Source organism: Diospyros lotus, chromosome 12, assembly GCF_014633365.1.
Source record: "Diospyros lotus cultivar Yz01 chromosome 12, ASM1463336v1, whole genome shotgun sequence".
Taxonomy (NCBI): Eukaryota; Viridiplantae; Streptophyta; class Magnoliopsida; order Ericales; family Ebenaceae; genus Diospyros; species Diospyros lotus.
In genome coordinates this window covers 26,788,171-26,802,746 of record NC_068349.1, presented here as the reverse complement: position 1 = coordinate 26,802,746, position 14,576 = coordinate 26,788,171, and the positions used below count along the sequence as shown (strand labels likewise).

At 38.8% G+C, this 14,576-nt stretch overlaps 1 protein-coding gene and 1 pseudogene across 1 annotated transcript; one reads left to right on the top strand and one right to left on the bottom strand.

Moving 5' to 3' along the window:
• Positions 1–3,030: 3,030 nt before the first annotated feature.
• LOC127787587 (GDSL esterase/lipase At5g08460-like) lies at positions 3,031–5,030 on the top strand (annotated as a pseudogene).
• Positions 5,031–6,343: 1,313 nt separating this feature from the next.
• Positions 6,344–8,203, bottom strand: LOC127787586 (GDSL esterase/lipase At5g08460-like). Its single transcript, XM_052315651.1, has 5 exons — positions 7,954–8,203; positions 7,592–7,719; positions 7,111–7,350; positions 6,707–6,962; positions 6,344–6,576 (listed from the first exon to the last, which is right to left on the bottom strand). Exons 1-5 carry the CDS (start codon positions 8,201–8,203, stop codon positions 6,344–6,346), a joined length of 1,107 nt encoding a protein of 368 aa, XP_052171611.1.
• Positions 8,204–14,576: the final 6,373 nt, after the last annotated feature.

Genomic DNA, 14,576 nt, shown 5'->3' with positions numbered 1-14,576 from the left:
GAAGTTTTCCTTGGGGAGGATCTTTCGGAAGGAACCCTTTAGGAACAGTACTTTGGAAAGCCTATATAATTTACAAGCCTATCATCAATCAATCAGGCACTTTGGGAGGACCCTTCAGAAAGCTCATTCGGAAGGCTCATTCAGAAGCTTTATCTTATCTCAGCGGTGGAACTTCGATCTAATTTTGAAACCTCAGCATCCACAGGCATCCCACTCTTAAAAATTATAATTGTTGTATTTTGGAAACAACAATGTTTTTGTCCAGAATGTGAGAAAGGGGGTTTGATTGATTTACCATTTTAAGTGTGAAATTTAGTAGCAAAAGAATTTAAAGTTTGTCAGTTTGATTTATCTTGAAAATTTTGTTTAATTTTGGTCTTGAATTAAATGGTACCTCCCCTTATTTTTTGTAAATCTTCACTTCCTAGGTTGTAAACATGAGTCCCGTTGGAAGACTCGTAGTGGGTGATCGAAGAGACAACTCCTTGCCTCCTTTCCACATTCAATATGGAGCTCGATCTTCGGCCCCTGTGCCACCAAATCCTCATATAATAGATTCTTGGACTGATGACATAGTTAAATCCTACCTATCGCACCAACCAACTAACCATTTGAATGCCTACCCCTCACATAATAATTTCTTGGGAAAAGTCGTATGGGGTCATTGACAAGATCCAATGCTTAATAGATCGACAAATAATCTCTTTTGAAATGCACCCTCCCATGTATCCAATGCATAAGCTCATTGTCCTTATGGAATTATTGTTTTTGCAACCAATTTTTAGTTTTTTTTGTAAGCAATGGCACCACAAACCCAATAAAGGGGGTGAATTGGGTGTTTAAAAATTTTAATTGATCTTGAAAACTTTTTTCCAAATGATGAGGTTTTAGTGCAAATTAATGGTGATTGAGAGAGAAGCTTAAAATGATCAAAGAAATGAATGAAAAATGTAAAAGAGGCAAGCAATTTGTAGTGGTTCATCTCAAATAGCCTAATTCACTACCTTAACTCCTCACTAAGGATTTTAAAACAATAACTATACCTCCTACTTGATCCCAAGTAGGCCCTCTAGTCCTAAGACTATGATTTACAACCTCATACTTTATAAAGTAGACCCTTTAACAACCTTTCTAGGCAATGTACAATGAGATTACAATAGAGAGGATCTGAGAGATGAATCTCCCAGTTACAAAGTCTCTCAAAAATTGAATACAAGGCTTGGAACAAATAATACAAATGATGAACAAAGCCTTTTGAGAGAAAATTTGAAAATACTAGAGCACATGAGAATGATTTCAACATTTGAAACTTGTAATAAATTATCTAACCCATTATATGCACCATCAGGTTGGTATTTATAGGCTTTACCAACCCTTTGAATTTAATAGCCCTTGGTAGCTATAAATGATCTTCAAAACTAGCCGTTAAAGATATATACGACGAAATTGGTGATAGGATTAAGAGTCAGTCGATCTATTTTTATTATTGAATTGGCGAACTTCTTTATTATATATAATATATAATAATAGTGTTCTATATGTGGATTTGTCTCGATCAGCTCTATGTCTTGGGCTCTCATTTGTGTTGATCTAAATCGAGTTGAAGGGTCGAAGCTAGATGGGTGGTCTCCGAGACGAAATGTCTAGAAGGGTCTTCAAGGAGCCAATGATGAGTGGCCCCGATGGGCCTTTAGGAAAGCCGGGCTTCTAGTCTTTGTGGGAGCAAGGCTTTTAGTGTTCGGGGGAGTAGGGCTTGGACTTAGCCTATGAATAAATAAGTAATTAGAAAGGCACGCGAGAGACTTCCTTAAACAGTTCCTTCAATACCTAAGTCAAATAACAGTCCGAGAGAAATACCCAAAATGTGTATAAATGCCCAATATATATAAGAGGTATGTAGCATGTAGATGTTTTGTGTCCCGAATGGAGTGATGTGTAATTTCCTGGATGGGTCGAACAGAGAGATAGCATAATGGCCAAATGGCTCCAGAGAGTCAAGAGAGAAATGAGTCAGCCAAAAGATTAAAGATTAATTTGCCTTCCAAGATGTGTATATTTATAAACGAGCTTGGTGGGACCCACAAATGATTATTCTGAGAAGTGCATAAAAGAGGCTAGAGGGCCTGGAGAAGTTTAGGGATAAGATACCTTGATGGCTCTCCTCATGTGGTTTCAAAGAGGGATTCGGGCAACCGAGTGGCTTTAGTCTGAAAGACCCCGAAAGGTGTCATTGGACTTATGCAAAATGAGCGAGGTCAGACCATTCTTGGGTGACCCTTCGAAGGGACCTAAAAGGTTCTTGTCCCGGGAAAAAACTCACCGGGAGACTTCTTAAAATTTAGGAAGATTTTAGGCCACCCTACAACCGATATATATAATATATATATGAAAGGTGTACGCAATTTTTTTTTAAATGTTGCATAACGTTAGATTATTTTATTATGTATATTCAAATTTATTTTTGGATCATAAAAATTTTAAGCAAATAAAAGGCTATAAAAAAAGAGAGGCAATAAAATTTCTGGAAAATACTATTGGTACACCCATTTTGTACATCTTGGGCTATAAAATGGGATATTATGACAAAAAAACCCTCATGAGGCGCATAGAGGCGCGTGAGGCGCATGGAGAAGCGCAGGGTATTTTGGTCATAATACCCCTTGTGTAGCCCAAGATGTACAAAAATGATGTACATGTAGCATGATCCAAAATTTCTTGCTTTGTCAGTCAATTGTCTGTTGGTTAATAAAATTATCATTTCTATTCCGCAAATAATAAAATGTTGCAAAATGGAATTATATATTTTACTAAACAATAAAAACAGTATTAAATGGACGTATTGGCACATTGAAAGAGAGAACCGTCATGCATGCATATTAGCGAGACATAAAATTATTAATAAATATCATGAAGCCGCCATAGACGCGGAAGGGCATTTTCCTTCCTTCTTGGAGTTCCCCTCTCACCCAATTCAACCATCACTTTACGCGCCAATTTCCTCTCTCTCGCCCCATTCTCTCTGAAACGTCAATGGATTTTCCTCTAATTTTGGCCCTCCTCACCTTCCTGTCCGCCATGATTGATCAACCAAGTGCTCTACAATTTCCGGTGGAACTCATCACCGGCGGGCTCCCTCCGTCTCCGACCGGTCTCAGCAGCCCTACAATGTCCCCTTCTGAATCACTACAACTATCTCCAACCCCAACTTCTTCTTCTTCTTCTTCTTCTTCTTCTTCCTCCTCTTCTTCTTCTTCTTTCTTTGGTTCCGGGGCTATTGGTCATCGGCGACTCTTCCGTCGACTGCGGCACCAACAACTTCCTCGGAACTTTCGCCCGTGCCGACCGTCTTCCCTACGGACGAGACTTCGACACCCACCAACCTACCGGCCGTTTCTGCAATGGAAGAATCCCAGTTGACTATCTTGGTGTGTTTTAACTCTTTCTTGATCCTCCATTTGGCGCATTAGATTTTTTTTCTACGTTTTCATGGAAACCACACGGTATCTCTCATTGTTTCTTTCTTAGGAAAACTTGAACAATTTAGGTCGAAACAAGTCTTGATTTTGTTTTCTTGGGTTTTCATTCTTGAATTGGTGAACTTCTTTATTATATATAATATATAATGATAGTGTTCTATATTTGGATTCTTCTCGATCAGCTCTGCGTCTTGGGCTCCCATTTGTGCCGAGCTATCTGGGGCAGACAGGGAGTGTTGAGGATATGATTCATGGTGTGAATTATGCATCTGCTGGTGCTGGAAGCATTTTCTCAAGCGGGTCAGAATTAGTAGGTTTTCCATTTCTTCTTATGTCCTTAATTTGAATCAGAGTTTGGCATCAAACTTCAGTAACTTTGTGAATTGGACCGATCGAAAGATGCCCGTGAATCTGATTAATCAAGCAACATTCTCTGCTCCGTTCAATCCATTCTAATGATTCTGAAACTCGTGTTTCTATGCTATCAGAGTCTCATACAAGTAATTTGTTGATACCAGTAATTGTTTGTTGAAATGATACTCTACAGGGTCAACACATCTCTTTTACGCAGCAAATTCAGCAAGTTACTGATACCTTTCAGCAGTTTACACTGAGCATGGGCGACGAAGCAGCAGTAGAACTAATTTCCAACTCAGTATTTTACATTTCCATTGGAACCAATGACTACATACACTACTATCTCCGCAATGTGTCCAACGTGCAATCCATGTACCTACCATGGAGCTTCAACCAGTTTCTAGCAAGCACAATGAAGCAGGAGGTTCAGGTGACCATCCTCGTTATTTCCATCACAAACTTTTTCTTTTTGTTCTTTTTAAGAATTGTTTCTAAGCAACAACTACTATTGTTTAGTGACCTTATCAAAGAATTTTGTGGTTGCCACGCATTCGGTGATCCAATTTCGATGGTGCAGAACTTGTACAATGCAAATGTCAGGAAAGTAGTGATAATGGGACTGGCTCCAATCGGATGCGCCCCTTATTACTTGTGGAGATATCGGAGTGAGAATGGGGAGTGTGTACAGATGATAAATGACATGATATTGGAGTTCAACTTCTTGATGAGATACATGGTTGAGGAGCTTGCTCAGGAGCTCAGTGATGCTGTTGTTATCTTCTGTGATGCATTTGAAGCGTCCATGGACATAATCAAGAACAATGAACTTTATGGTGATCATAAGAGCTCATTGAACTGTCTTTCTCCCACCGTTGTCTTTTTGCTGTTAATCACTCAGGATTGTGTCTTTCAAAACACATTTTTTTTGTATCCATCTTAAATCACTTTTGTGCTTCTTATTTAGGTTTCAATGTCGTTGCAGATGCTTGCTGCGGATTAGGCAAGTATAAGGGTTGGATTATGTGCATTTCGCCGGAGATTGCTTGCAGTAATGCTTCAGATCATATATGGTGGGACCAATTCCATCCAACTGATGCAGTGAATGCAATCTTAGCAGACAATGTATGGTCAAGCTTGCACACAGAAATGTGCTATCCCATGAACTTGCTGGACATGATAGCTAAGAAGACCAATTGATTAGACAAAGTTGAGGATTTTGCCATGTATAGTATTTCATCTACAAGTTTTCTGTCATCAGATCATACGAAAGAATCCCACATTAATCATATACTGCATGCTGCTATGCCCAGTGTTAGGGTTTATGTTTCTGTCATTAGTTTCTGAACATATATATATATATATAAATGTATATATATAAGACCATTTAAATTTGTATAGGTATCAAATTGCCACTTGGGTAACAAATAATTAATGAACATCGGAGATAGATGACAACCAATATTTCGATTGAATTGTAGAATATTTTTACCCAAAATATCTAAGATATTTGCAATGGAACATTATATAATATAAGAGGTCTGGAACCATCTAGAATCGGGTAAAGCCTCCTAAAAACGTATAAGGCTTGCTTCAAAGGACTGGAAAACAATTCTGCAGACTTTCAGTAATCTCCAATGCTTGCCTTAATTTCTTGAGTGGTAGCTACAAGATATGCGGGGAGAGACACTCTCGCTCACCTGAACTGACAATGTTCTTCTTGCATTCTCCCCTACCGAACCTCTAAGGCTTGCCCTTTTTATATTTTTTAATTTGTCCTAGTTGTTTGTGGGTATCACTTTCATCTACTCCTAATCTAATGTCTGCAAATGCATTTTTCTTCTCTTTGCTATTCCATATAGAGTTGAGAATATAAATTTGAATTGATTCAAAAAATGGGCCAAAGAGGCCCAGGCAAGAGCAAACAGTGTCGAAAAGGTGGTCAAGACTGAAGGAGCCTGTTCTGTTTGAAATTTTTGCCAATGAAGTCAAGCAAGGAATATAGGCTTAATAACACATCAAAATGAATTCACTCACTCAGGTGTCAACTGTTATACTAGAAAATTAGTATAATATTTCATTGGCAGAACTTTTTAGTACTTGAAAGATAAAAACTTCCAGTACCGTCTTGTTCAATATGATGCCGATGAACTAGTACTGAGGATGAGGTAGCAAGTCCCTCGTGCAGGATATAACGATTCCAATCTCAAGCTTTGTGCTAAGATGAGAAATTGAAATGATGTTAACTACTACCCTTTCTCAAGATAGCTGAATTACCACGAAAGTGGAAATGTGTGTCATTACGTCAATTGTTTCCCACTTGTTACCCAATTGATGCCTATACAAATTTAAATGGACCTATATGTTCAGAAGATAATGACAGAAACATAAACCCTAACACTGGGCATAGCAGCATACAGTATATGATTAATCTGTGATTCTTTCGTATGATCTGATGACAGAAAACTTGTAGATGAAATGCTATACATGGCAAAATCCTCAACTTTGTCTAATCAATTGGTCTTCTTAGCTATCATGTCCTGCAAGTTCATGGGATAGCACATTTCTGTGTGCAGGCTTGACCATACATTGTCTGCTAAGATTGCATTCACTGCATCAGTTGGATGGAATTGGTCCCACCATATATGATCTGAAGCATTACTGCAAGCCATCTCCGGCGAAATGCACATAATCCAACCCTTATACTTGCCTAATCCGCAGCAAGCATCTGTAGCGACATCGAAACCTAAATAAGGAGCACAAAGGTGATTTAAGATGGATACAAAAAAATGTGTTTTGAAAGACAGAATCATGAGTAATTAACAGCAAAAAGACAACGGTAGGAGAAAGACAGTTCAATGAGCTCTTATGATCACCATAAAGTTCATTGTTCTTGATTATGTCCATGGACGCTTCAAATGCATCACAGAAGATAACAACAGCATCACTGAGCTCCTGAGCAAGCTCCTCAACCATATATCTCATCAAGAAGTTGAACTCCATTATCATGTCATTTATCATCTGGACACACTCCCCATTCTCACTCCGATATCTCCACAAGTAATAAGGGGCGCATCCGATTGGAGCCAGTCCCATTATCACTACTTTCCTGACATTTGCATTGTACAAGTTCTGCACCATCGAAATTGGATCACCGAATGCGTGGCAACCACAAAATTCTTTGATAAGGTCACTAAACAATAGTAGTTGTTGCTTAGCAACAATTCTTAAAAAGAACAAAAAAGAAAAAGTTTGTGATGGAAATAACGAGGATGGTCACCTGAACCTCCTGCTTCATTGTGCTTGCTAGAAACTGGTTGAAGCTCCATGGCAGGTACATGGATTGCACGTTGGACACATTGCGGAGATAGTAGTGTATGTAGTCATTGGTTCCTATGGAAATGTAAAATACTGAGTTGGAAATTAGTTCTACTGCTGCTTCGTCGCCCATGCTCAGTGTAAACTGCTGAAAGGTATCAATAACTTGCTGAATTTGCTGCGTAAAAGAGATGTGTTGACCCTGTAGAGTATCATTTCAACAAACAAATTACTGGTATCAACAAATTACTTGTATTGTATGAGACTGATAGCATAGAAACACAAGTTTCAGAATCATTAGAATGGATTGAACGGAGCAGAGAATGATGCTTGATTAATCAGATTCACGGGCATCTTTCGATCGGTCCAATTCACAAAGTTACTGAAGTTTGATGCCAAACTCTGATTCAAATTAAGGACATAAGAAGAAATGGAAAACCTACTAATTCTGACCCACTTGAGAAAATGATTCCAGCACCAGCAGATGCATAATTCACACCATGAATCATATCCTCAACACTCCCTGTCTGCCCCAGATAGCTCGGCACAAATGGGAGCCCAAGACGCAGAGCTGATCGAGACGAATCCAAATATATAACACTATTATTATATATTATATATAATAAAGAAGTTCACCAATTCAAGAATGAAAACCCAAGAAAACAAAATCAAGACTTGTTTCGACCTAAATTATTCAATTTTTCCTAAGAAAGAAACAATGAGATACCGTTTGGTTTCCAAGAAAACGTAGAAAAAAAAAAATCTAATGCAACAAATGGAGGATCAAGAAAGAGTTAAAACACACCAAGATAGTCAACAGGGATTCTTCCATTGCAGAAACGGCCGGTGGGTTGGTGGGTGTCGAAGTCTCGTCCGTAGGGAAGACGGTCGGCACGGGCGAAAGTTCCGAGGAAGTTGTTGGTGCCGCAGTCGACGGAAGAGTCGCCGATGACGAATAGCGCCGGAACCAGAGAAGAAGAAGAAGAAGAAGATGAAGAAGATGAAGAAGAAGAAGTTGGTGTTGGAGATACTTGTAGTGATTCAGAAGGGGACATTGTAGGGCTGCTGAGACCTGTCGGAGACGGTGGGAGCCCGCCGGTGATGAGTTCCACCGGAAATTGTAGAGCACTTGGTTGATAAATCATGGCGGACAGGAAGGTGAGGAGGGCCAAAATTAGAGGAAAATCCATTGACGTTTCAGAGAGAATGGGGCGAGAGAGAGGGAATTGGTGCGTAAAGTGACGGTTGAATTGGCTGAGAGGGGAACTCCAAGAAGGAAGGAAAATGCCCTTCCGCGTCTATGGCGGCTTCATGATATTTATTAATAATTTTGTCTCGCTAATGTGCATGCATAACGGTGCTCTCTTTCAATGTGCCTCTACGTCCATTTAATACTGTTTTTATTTTTAGTAAAATATATAATTCCATTTTGCAACATTTTATTATTTGCGAAATAGAAATGATAATTTTATTAACCAACAGACAATTGGCTGAAAAAGCAAAAAATTTCATTGCCTATCTCTTTTTGTATAGCCTTTTATTTGCTTAAAATTTTTATGATCTAAAAATAAATTTAAAATACATAATAATCTAACATTATGCAACATTTAAAAAATAATTGCGTACACCTTTCATATATATCTGTTGTGGGGTGGCCTAAAAGGTCTCATGTATTATGCATATGTTGATATATTGAAGTGGAGATAATTATGCAAAAGCATACGAAGTAAGCTACAAAGATAAAAAAATTGAGAAAAATGCTATAAGAATTGAAGGTTAGATAATTTGGTAGACAACTCTATGCTAAAATTACAAATTTATTCCTTACTTTTCCCCCAAAAGTTTGCTGCTTCCTCTCTTCTTCCTCGTACTCTCTCTCTCTCTCTCTCTCTCTCTCTCTCTTCCTTCACCATTGTTCGTCGCCATGGCTGGTCTCACCGCCGTAGCTGCTTCCATCCCTGTTTGCCTTCGCCGACACCTCCATCTCCCTACTCTCTCTCTCTCCTTCCCCCATTGTTGTGGATAAAAATATATGTTAGTTTTAGCGGACGTCTACTCGCTCTTCAGTCTTCTCTATCCTGCCAGACTCTGATTAACCCCCAAGTCCTCGTAACACTTTGATCAGTCTCACCTATGGGAGATTACAGATCAAAGTCATACACTGGTGGCAGGATGCAGATGGAGAGCCACTACGGGTCCAGATCCTAATTCAACCCTTATTATTTCCGCTCTTACAGCACTTCCTACGCTTCTTATTCGCTGCCGCCCTCGCCTGCCCAGATGGGTGGCCACGTGAGAGTCTTCAAGGTGAAGAAAGGAAAGAGCACATGGGCGTTTTCTTGAAAATCTTGGAGCTTCAACGATCCTGAGTTTTAGAGGAAGAATAGGGTTGTGAGCTACAAGGTTTACCCGATCGAGGGAAAGGTCAAAGGTTCCCTCAAGAAGAGCTTCAGGTGGCTCAAGGATAGGTACACGTACACCCAGGTGGTCAATGGCTGGTGGTGATCTTTTGTGCTTTCCATCTCTTGTGCTTGCAAACAGGTTGATAAATTGCTTTTGTGGATTTAATTTCCAGAGAATAGAACTAGTTTCTTATTTTGTAGATTTTGGGTTTTGGGATCCTTTTGGCTTTTACCAATTCTTGATGCTGATGTATATGTATATGGTGTAATATGTGTGTGTGGATGATAAAACTCAAAATTCAAAGTCAAGGGCTTTCTTTCATCATGTATTCGTATAGTTGATTTTTCCAGTGATGAATTACTAGTTTTCTCCTTTTATGCCAATAAGCTGATCTCATTTACTACATTTTCTCAATTATAATGTTTATTGGATTGACTTGGATTAAGTGTATATATTGGCTACATATTACTTCCACCCCCCATTTTCCTAGCAGTCTCATAGCTTTGCTTTTCAATGGCGTAAGATGGCGGAAGTGGCTGCTGCGGCGGTGAGAACAACCATGATGATGAACAACGGTGGAGGAAAAGAGAGAGAGAGAGAGAGAGAGAGAGAGAGAGAGAGAGAGAGAGAGAGAGAGAGAGAGAGGAGATGCAGCTGCGTCCATGGTGAAAGACGGCAGAAGTGGCTGCGGTTGTGAGAACAGCCATGGCGGCGAACAACGGTGAGAGAAAAGAGAGAGAGAGAGAGAGAGAGAGAGAGAGAGAGAGAGAGAGAGGAAAGAAGAGAGTACAATGGTGGAGGAAAAGAGAGAGAGTGAGAGTGAGAGTGAGAGTACGAGGAAGAAGAGAGGAAGCAGCAAACTTTGGGGGGAAAAGTAAGGGACAAATTTATAATTTTAGCATAGAGTTATCCACCAAGTCGCCTAACCTTCGGTTCGTGTAGCATTTCCCAAAATTGATTGGCTTAACAATAAATTTTCAATATTAAATTGTCATCTCTCTCTCTCTCTCTCTCTTGAGCATCTGAAGAAATCATGGTTTGGTGAAATCTTCATGCAGGAATAACCGGATTTCCTGGTCAGTTCACTGTCCAAAGGTGGTTTGTCAGTTTCTGTGCATGCTGGGTGGAAGCATACCTCATGGAAGGATTTAGTTCTTGCTCGTGCTTGTGCTGGATGAACTAAACATCCTACGCAGCTACTAGTTCAAGCTTCTAATGCTGAAAAGTCATCTTCTCAGTTAAGATTGAAGGCCATGGATCATCTAGTATGTCCTGCTGTTAGAAGAAGAAATGTAATACCCGAGAATGATTTGAGGTCATAAATAATATTTGATGAAGGGCATAAATGGACTTTGTGGAAAATAAGACTATAGGGTACACTAACGCAACTTTGGACGATCGAATTAGTCAGAGGGAGTACCCTGGACCCTAGATAGCCAAGGAAAATGGTATAGTATCGACAAGTAATACGAGTTATGATTTTAGGCATCAAAAGAAGTTGGATCGGGAACGGTTCCCGGTACGGCTAAAAAAAAGGCAATTGTGATTTAGGCTGAAATACCGAATTATCGTACGGGGCATTCGGGAAGTCAATGGAACCCCAAGGAAGTTCATATTTGGCATATAGAGTAACCCTTCAGTAGTTTTTGGAAGAAACAAAAGGGTTTGTAGCTAAAACGAAGATTCGGGCCTAAGTGCAGTTTTTTCGAAATTGACGGAGGGAGATCGAAACGATATTTTTTCGAAATTTTAAAGAGAGTGTTTTGGGATATTTCAAAGGGTTATAAAGGTCTTTAAAGAGAAGTTCAGTTTTTGAGCCGGGGGCAAAATCGTAATTTTTGAGGTTGGGGGTAAAAGTGTAATTTACGGAAAAATTAGGGGCATTAGCGCAATTAGTCCATTTTTCAGGGACTAAAATGCAATTAAAAATTAGCCCGGGGACCATGTTGAAAAGGGTCTAAGTGCAATTATCCAAAAGTTCGGGCCAAAGTGTAATTCTTGAAATCTTTTTACTAGGGGCATTTGGGAGATTTAGGAAAAAGCTTCATAAATGACTTTAGAGATAAGGATGAAGTCTCATGATGACGTTAGAGATAAGATGAAGGCTCATGATGACTTTAAGAATAAGATTTGTATAAGATTTGATTTAGATAACAATGATTGCAGAAGATTTTAGAAGATTTTGAAATGATTACAAAAGATATTAGAAGATTTGGAATGATTATAGAAGATTTACAATGATTGCAGAGAATCTTAGAAGATTTTGGAATGATTACAAAAGATATTAGAAGATTTGGAATGATTATAGAAGATTTACAATGATTGCAGAGAATCTTAGAAGATTTGGAATGATTACAAAAGATATTAGAAGATTTGGAATGATTATAGAAGATTTACAATGATTGCAGAGAATCTTAGAAGATTTTGGAATGATTGCAAAAGATATCAAAAGATTTGGAATGATTATAGAAAATATTAGAAGATTTGGAATGATTGGAAAAGATTTTGAAAGATTTGAAATGATTGCAGAATATATATTTCTTGGTGGCTAAGTTTCCTAAACATATAAATAGGGGCTCAAGGCCAAGGATTCTCTCATTCGAAATTGTGATACATTTGTGCTAGACGAGAGTGCTTCGGGTTTAGTGGATAGAGGGTTTTTAAAGCATACGCGAGGCATCACACGCGTAGAGCACTTAGGTAGCGCGTGAGGACCTGTAAGAAGGTGGTTTGGTTAAAAGACTTGAGGAGTTACACGAAAATTGAGGTTGGGCACAAGATTCGAGGTGTTCTGAGTTTCGTTCAAGGTGAGTTGTTCGCTACCAAAATTTGGCTTTCTTGTGAGTGGTTCTCCTCCAAAACTTGATTTATTGTGCTTGTTCTATCTGAACATATTGTAATACCCGAGAATGATTTGAGGTCATAAATAATATTTGATGAAGGGCATAAATGGACTTTGTGGAAAATAAGACTATAGGGTACACTAACGCAACTTTTGACGATCGAATTAGTCAGAGGGAATACCCTGGACCCTAGATAGCCAAGGAAAATGGTATAGTATCGACAAGTAATACGAGTTATGATTTTAGGCATCAAAAGAAGTTGGATCGGGAACGGTTCCCGGTACAGCTAAAAAAAGGCAATTGTGATTTAGGCTGAAATACCGAATTATCGTACGGGGCATCCGGGAAGTCAATGGAACCCCAAGGAAGTTCATATTTGGCATATAGAGTAACCCTTCAGTAGTTTTTGGAAGAAACAAAAGGGTTTGTAGCTAAAACGAAGATTCGGGCCTAAGTGCAGTTTTTTTCGAAATTGACGGAGGGAGATCGAAACGATATTTTTTCGGAATTTTAAAGAGAGTGTTTTGGGATATTTCAAAGGGTTATAAAGGTCTTTAAAGAGAAGTTCAGTTTTTGAGCCGGGGGCAAAATCGTAATTTTTGAGGTTAAGGTAAAAGTGTAATTTACTGAAAAATTAGGGGCATTAGCACAATTAGTCCATTTTTCAGGGACTAAAATGCAATTAAAAATTAGCCTGGGGATCATGTTGAAAAGGGTCTAAGTGCAATTATCTAAAAGTTCGGGCCAAAGTGTAATTCTTGAAATCTTTTTACTAGGGGCATTTGGGAGATTCAGGAAAAAGCTTCATAAATGACTTTAGAGATAAGGATGAAGTCTCATGATGACGTTAGAGATAAGATGAAGGCTCATAATGACTTTAAGGATAAGATTTGTATAAGATTTGATTGGATAAGAAAAGATTTGATTTGGATAGCAATGATTGCAGAAGATCTTACAAGATTTTGGAATGAATATATAAAAGATATTAGAAGATTTGGAATGATTATAGAAGATTTACAATGATTGCAGAGAATCTTAGAAGATTTTGGAATGATTACAAAAGATATTAGAAGATTTGGAATGATTATAGAAGATTTACAATGATTGCAGAGAATCTTAGAAGATTTTGGAATGATTACAAAAGATATTAGAAGATTTTGAATGATTATAGAAGATTTACAATGATTGCAGAGAATCTTAGAAGATTTTGGAATGATTTGCAAAAGATATCAAAAGATTTGGAATGATTATAGAAAATATTAGAAGATTTGGAATGATTGGAAAAGATTTTGAAAGATTTGAAATGATTGCAGAATATATATTTCTTGGTGGCTAAGTTTCCTAAACATATAAATAGGGGCTTAAGGCTAAGGATTCTCTCATTCGAAATTGTGATACATTTGTGCTAGACGAGAGTGCTTCGGGTTTAGTGGATAGAGGGTTTTTAAAGCATACGCGAGGCATCACACGCGTAGAGCACTTAGGCAGCGCGTGAGGACCTGTAAGAAGGTGGTTTGGTTAAAAGACTTGAGGAGTTGCACGAAAATTGAGGTTGGGCACAGGATTCGAGGTGTTCTGAGTTTCGTTCAAGGTGAGTTGTTCGCTACCAAAATTTGGCTTTCTTATGAGTGGTTCTCCTCCAAAACTTGATTTATTGTGCTTGTTCTATCTGAACATATGGTGATTTCATGCAAAATGGTTTTGTGCATTAAAATGGTAACCGGTGACGGTTGGATTTATGAGGGAGGTTTGTCCCTAAACGTTTTGAACTGTGCATTGCATTTTATAAATGTTGTTTATACGATGCATTGAATTGTGAATTGTGGCATTGTCTTGAGTTTTATGTGTACGTATGGAATGTCAGCCTCGGATGTTGTCTGGATAGTGTAGCCATAATTCTCCAAGGGCGTGACGGAATAATAGGGGTATCTGATGCTAGTGTGCATGTCAGGATAGCCACCTTGGTTTCCGTGCCAGACCGTTTGGTCAGGGAAGTTGCACTAGGACGACTAGGTGATCCATACTGTGTTGTTCATGTGGGATGTCAGCCTAGGATGTTGTCTGGATAGTGTAGCCGTAATTCTCCAAGGGCGTGACGGAATAATAGGGGTATCTGATGCTGGGCGTGCATGTCAGGATAGCCGCCTTGATTTCCGTGCCAGGCCGTTTGGCCAGGGAAGTT